Source organism: Plasmodium gallinaceum (genome assembly GCF_900005855.1).
Source record: "Plasmodium gallinaceum strain 8A genome assembly, contig: PGAL8A_v1_95, whole genome shotgun sequence".
NCBI lineage: Eukaryota > Apicomplexa > Aconoidasida > Haemosporida > Plasmodiidae > Plasmodium > Plasmodium gallinaceum.
In genome coordinates, this window is record NW_021628260.1 from 22,972 (window position 1) to 30,284 (window position 7,313).

General features: G+C 17.7%; 1 pseudogene across 1 annotated transcript, besides 1 other annotated feature; it reads right to left on the reverse strand.

Moving 5' to 3' along the window:
• Positions 1–742: 742 nt before the first annotated feature.
• Positions 743–2,452, reverse strand: PGAL8A_00327700 (annotated as a pseudogene). Its single transcript is given in 4 exon segments — positions 743–2,124; positions 2,127–2,200; positions 2,281–2,339; positions 2,411–2,452. Coding segments are annotated over 4 exon segments (1,557 nt in total).
• A 3,181-nt stretch (positions 2,453–5,633) lies between these two features.
• Positions 5,634–6,039: a repeat region.
• Between the last annotated feature and the right edge of the window lie 1,274 nt (positions 6,040–7,313).

Here is a 7,313-nt window from a genome sequence, read left to right on the forward strand (position 1 = left end):
GTAAAAAAAAATGTATTTTATATTTTATATAAAAAATTTTTTAAGTTTAATTAATGGAAGATTGATAAAAATATGTAAATTTTATCAAAGTAATTTTTGATGAAAGTTATGTATTTAATATATTTAAGTATTTCTAGTTTAGTATTTAAACCTTAATGTACATCATGGTTTTTATTAAACCATATGAACGTTATAAAAATTGAATGAATTAAAAACAATAAACTATTTATTTAATGCAGAATTTATTAAAGAACTTGAAATTTAATTTAAAATGAATTTTTATTTTGTGTTAGATATTGTAGTTACATAAAAATTATTAATTATTATACGTAATTTAGTTAAAATAAAGTTAATAAATGCTATATTGCATGTTCTTTGTTAATTTGACATTTTTATATAGTTTAAAAATATTTAAAAATTCAATTTATATATTAATTACTAATAAACAAAAAAAGATATATGCAAACTTTAAAAGTAATTATAAAATCAAAATTTTTTTTTACTTGTAAAAAATAATTTTTTTGTTTAATTTTTAAGAAAATATAACATTAAATCTATATTTCTCGTAACTGTTATGAAAATTTTTAATATCATAAAGAAAATAAAAAATTGAATTTTTTTAATAGTTTTTTGTTTTCAGAACTAAAATAAACTTTTTTCAAATTAATCAATTCCTTATTTAATAAATGTATTAAGCAACTAAAGACTCTAAACCTTTTTGCTTCTCCTTCTAAGTAAACCTCTAATGATAATATGTTTTCATTACTATGTACAAGTTTATTAATAAAATTATTTCTTTCATAAATTTCAAAAATTTAAATAATAAATTAGTGGATTTATTTTCTGGAATAAACAAAATATTTTCATTTGGTCTTTCATAGAGATGTAAAATTTTTCTTATACCAAACCTGCTTTCCGATTCATTTTTAAGTTATTTAATAAAATCTAAAAATTTACTTATTTGTTTCTTATACATTAATGAGAATACAATAACACCAAATATTTCATTAATTTCATTTCTATCAATTGATCCATAAAGCTTCTTTACTAATGATCTAATACCTAAACTATTTACATCAAAACCAAAAATAGCTTCAACATGTGTGTTAAATTCAGCTATGGATTTTTTTATATAATTTTTCTATTGTAAATATAATTCATATACATTAATGAAAAAATTATCCTTAAATATTTCTTCTCCGTGATATTTTTCAATTTTTTCTAATGTAAACTTATTACGAGAATTATCTACTTCAAGAATGTATTCAATAAAGGATATTAAACATTTTATGTTGACATTTAATATTTTATTTAGTTTTACAAATAAAATGTGAGTTTTTAATTTTATAGTTTCATCGAACGTTCTACGCCTTCTATCAGTAAGTTCGTTAATATACTCAACATTTAATTTAAGGGGATTATTTGTATTAACTCCTTTTTTTTGGTTATAGCTTAATATGGAATTAGTAAATTCTTTCAAAAGTTCTTTCATTATATTTCTGTAAGAATTAATGGGAACGTTATCTCTTGCATAGGAATATTTCATAGGAAACCTATTTACATGTATGTCTAAATACCTAATAGTATACCTAAGATAATTGAAAACATTCATATTTAATTTAGAATAAAATTCTTTATTATTTTTATTTAATTGATCAAAATAGTCAATGGATTATTATAATGTTAATGGGAAATCTTTGTTAAAATTTAATTTCTCTAAATATTCTTGTGCGTATTGATTGTTAATAAATAAATATGTATCATCCAAATGATTAAACAAGGGAACATTTACACTATTAAATACATTTAATTCATATTCATCAGAAGAATATATATCCTAAAATATCACATTTAAATGTTTTTTTACACCATCAAGTGAAATCTGGAAAAAACTTAACAATTGATGGTATGTAATTTCCATTACGTTATTTATAGAATTAAGGTGCAATTTTTCTTTCTTTAAGCATTCTTTATAATTTCTTAAAAATAATATATCAATTAATTTTACAAATAAAGTTCTTGAATCTTCAAAATAGACTTCAGTTGTATTTTTACTTCTATTTGCATTCATGTTATACAATAATTGTACATCCCTTATTGAGAGACCTAAACCATTTAAAATACCTTTATCTTTAACATGAAAAAATCAGCTAAATTTCTTATTAATTTTATATTCGTGTGAATTAATTTGAGTTTAAACCTGATAAAATATAAAAAAGTATTATTTTGAAGTATACTACAAACATGTATTTTTTTTTTCTTATAAATTAAATTAAATACCTCTTTATGCTATAACAATGATTATTGCCATGAAAGAAAATATATATTACTATTACAATCTATAAAGACTTAAAAAAAAAAAAAAAAGTAATAAAACTCTTTTCTTTTATGTAGTTAAAATATTTATTACTAATAAATTAAAGTAATACACCAAAACTATGTGATTTTCCATTTGAAATAGGTATAATTATTTCTATTCTTATAAGATATTTAGGATTAAAAATTTATTTACAATAAAACTTGGTTCAATATTCTTTTTATTTGCATAATAAAAAAAATTCTTTTATTTAAATTTTTCTTTTTATATGTAATTAAATAAATTTATAAAAAATAAAAAATACCTTTTTATCGTTTTTAAAATAAACATGTAATTAAAATTTTTCCAAATATTATGTAATTTTTATTTAACATAAATATTTTATATCTTAAAATCACAATATCTTTTGAAATTTTATTTAACAACGCATTTTAAAAATAAACAAAAAGAAAATTTTATGAAGCAAAAATATACATATACATGTATATAAGTATATTTATATGTTTATTCTTATCATATTTAATAAAAATAATTTATTTTAAAACTTTGAAATTTATTATTTTTTGAATTTTATATTTTTCTTATAAATGAATGTTGAGTAAATTTCATAGATAAAATTAGTATAATAAATTTTGAACCTTTAAAAAATTTTTACAATGAATTTCAAATAAAATAAAATTTTAGGATATATTTAATATAAAATGATTTTAAGTTTAAAGTCTAAATATAAATATGCTTATAAGTGTTATTTATTTTATTTATATTTTTAATATATTATCCTTTTTTTTCAGTATCATACGTTTATATACAACACAAGTTATTTTTCCTATAGAAAAAGGAAAAATAAAAATATGACAACTTTTTTTGCTATATTAATGAATTATGTCAATGATATCGATAACTGTTCCTATAATAAAATTTAATTAATATTTTTACAAACAAAATAAACTAAAACATATATATACTTTTAAAAAAAAAAAATTTAAATAAATATTTGAGCATAAGAATTAATATTATTAAGATATCAAGATGGAATAAATTTTTTTTTCAAAATATTTATAAAAGAAAAAAAATAATTTTTAAAAAGCTTATTTATTATTGTAGTTTATATAAAATATATCATAAAAATTAAAGATAAAATGCATTTCTTTCTGATTGTATTTAATTAAAATTAACAAATTTTCATATGAAGTTAGAATTTAACTTTATTTAGAAAAAGTATGATGTAGTAAGTTTAATTTTATAGTTGATTTTTCACTAACATTTATTTTAATTTCAACATTCTCACAAAATTTTATTTTAATATAAACTATATTTTACTGTGTTATCATTTCTCTTGATAAGTATATTTCGTTGAAATTTTTTATAATTATATTTTACAAAATTTATTGTCTCTTAATTCATTGTAAAATGAATTTAATAAAAGAAATTCATATTTTGTTACATTCATTATAACACTTTAATTAACTAATAAATGTGAATTAATTGATTTTATTCAATTTTTATTTTTTAATTCATGTTTTAAATAAGGAAAATACTAAAATTTTAGATTTTTAATTATTTTAATTATAGATTAAAATTTTTTACTTTACATAAAACTAAAGATCTTTAATTTATTATTAAAATAATTGCTGTTACTATTTAAATGTTATCGTGATTTTGGAAAATAATATTTTATTTTTTATTTATTAGTGACATAAAACTCTGCTACACTTTAGAAGATATGCATCTTGTTAACTGTTTTATGGTTTCCTTATGCATAAAAAATATAGTTGTTGACATTTTTATATATATTTCCATATATATCTTTTAATTATATAGCATACATATGAAATATTTTCAAATAAACTACTATCATTCTATAAATTCTTAAAAATATAAATGAAATATTTCGTTGAACCCTCTGTAAATGGAATAATCGACATAAATATTATTTAAATAAAGCAAATATACTCTTGTTTACACGTGCTAATTATGAGAGCAATGTGTGCATATTTAAATTTGTGCAATAAAATTACACTAAAAAGAAAATACTCATAATAATAGCAAGTTTAATCAAAGAAAAAAAAAGAATTTTTCATATACTGATTTAATAATAAACAGTTTAAGATTTTTAATGATATTTAAAGTAGTCAAATTAATAAAGAGCATGAAAAGAGATCTCTATTATTTTATTTATTATAAAATTAACTAATATAGATAATTATATACCTTTTATATATCATATGTTCACCATAAATTAAATAAATTCATTTTTATATTTCATAGCTTATATCATTACTCTTAATTTTAAAAAAACTAAAAACTAATACAATGCGTTTCCAAATAAAAGGTAGCAAAAAAAAAAAAAAAAAATGTTCTGTTTTTCACAAATTTGTTATTAACATAATCCACATTTTATGAACATATCTCTACTTCTTAAAGAAGATATATAATTTTAATTTTTCTCGTAAGCTATTTGTTGGTTTTTTTGCACATATAAAGATTTGTTGTTCATTTAATCATTGATATATCTTTATATATGTCTACTAATTATCTTACATGTACAAACAACTTAAAATAGGACACTATCATTTTATGAATTATAAAAAAGATTGATATATGCTTTTGTTGGCAATATACTAAAAGTTCGTCACTAAATAAGAACATTTTGTATTTTTTTTTTAATTATAAGTATATAAATTCACCAAAATAAATACAACAAAATATGTTTATATTTTTTTTTAGTTTATGAACTCAGGTAAATGTATTTCCCTTACATTTTTTTTTTCTTTTAATATGAACTAAGAAAAATGTTAATACTTATTTTATTTATTTAAATATCATTTAAATTACGTTAATGATATAATTTATAAACTAAAACATCAAAAAATGGAACAATATATTACTAAAGAATTACATTTAAAATTATATTATACAAGCTCTTATTTTTCACAATAATATAGTGAAAATAATAGTTCTTCTTATGTCTTAGAATATATATATAAAAACTTATCTAAAGAAAAAAATTTATCTTTTGATTAAATAATATGAAACGAACTATCAATATATAAGAATACCTTGTACTATGCATTAGAAGAAATACAGTATTTTGTATTTTTTAGAATTTAATAAATATTACCATACATTTCACATAAATTACATAAAAATATATAGTGAATGGGAACCATTAAGTGATCATTGTGAAAAGTTAAATGATAATTTATGTAAAATAAGAAAAAAAAAACACAATTAAAAATAATAATATTAATATAAGAAATATTGTTTCTTACGATATGTTTCAATTCACCATATGTCAAATGAAGTAGTACAGTAGTGATTTATTAATTTCCTATTCAATGACTATGCTAGTATATTTAACAAAAAGATTAATAAAGAGAATGTAGAGTTTCCTCAACTAATTTAATGAATTTATATGTAACTTTAATCCTACAAACCAGTAAAATGTATTTATATAGTCTACATTGAACATTTCTTCTTTCTGAGAGGCATTTTGCTTAAATAAAAATCTCTTTTTATATTAAAAATTAAAATCCTAGTTTATTATCAATTTCAATTAATAGTATTTTACTTATAATTCTATGAAAAATGTTTAGCAACTGAAGTTCATTCTATTCAAATTATCAAAAATAAGCAATTAATAAAATACAAATTATATAAATTATATAAATATTACAAATATGAAAATTTTATATTCCTTAATATAAATTTTTCTTAGAAAAACTTAAACAAAATATACTACAAAGAACTTTTTAGTAAACTCCTCATTGAAATTTTTTAATCATTAAATCATCTTAAACGTAAATATATTTTTTTATATCTTTTAAATTTATAAAAAGAAAACAAAAAAAATTAATTTATTTTTTTATTAAGTACTTTCATAGTTAACTGTTTATTTTTCATAAATATATTACTTCTTATCCCCAAAGAGGATAATAATACCTTCTATTAACACATATACCTGTACACCAAGAAAAAAAAAAAAAGTACACATAAAGTATGTACACTTAATTAGAAAAAAAATATTTACATTAGAAGTTAACAAAAAAATAAACATATTGTATTTTATTTTTGCAAGTATATAATTTTGCAATTATATCATCTAAAATAATTAAAGTGTGCACTGTAGAAAAAAATCAATTAATATGGATGCTTTATAAAATTCATTATAGAGGATTCCTTTTTAATAAAAATAAATAAAAGACAAACATCCATTTTACACTTTCTTTAATTAAGTTAATAAAATAAATTTCCATAGAAAAGAAAAATCTACATCAATTTAAGAATTTTTAATTTTATAAGAGGATAATAAAATATTTATAGATACAATAAATATATTTTAAAAAAAAAAAATAGCTAAATGAAAAACAAAGCAATCACAATTATACAAATTATAAAGTATGCATTGTAGGATATATAATTATCTTAACTATAAATATCATGTAATACCAAATATCTTGATTCAATTTCAAGAAAAATAAAATATCTAAATTAAATTAATCGAAGTAATTTATTTAAATTGCTAGACATATATTTTAATAATTTAAATAGGTTATCGTTCTCTCATTTATTTCCCCATTATTAATTTAAATACATTCAAAAAAATGACAATTTTATGGAGAAAAAATAAATCATATTTACAAGCTTACAAAAATTTTCTTAACTCGATGTTATAACGTAAAATATTTTTTCAAAATCTTATATAATATTTGCATATGTATTTTTTGTTAAATTCCATATGCATTGTGTTCCATAGAGAAATATAAAACTCTTACTAATTACAATTTTTAATATATATAATTTATTTCAGATTCTGTAGATATTTTTCCAATGTCAATAAAGATTTTTTTAAAATATATTTATACTTTTAGGTAATTGATATTAATAAAGGAAATTATGAAATAATAATAAAGCTTTATAATTTTAAAGTAAAAAAAAAAAAATATATATATATATAAAAAAGCAAAGGCGTTATATATATAATAAAAGTTGTTAC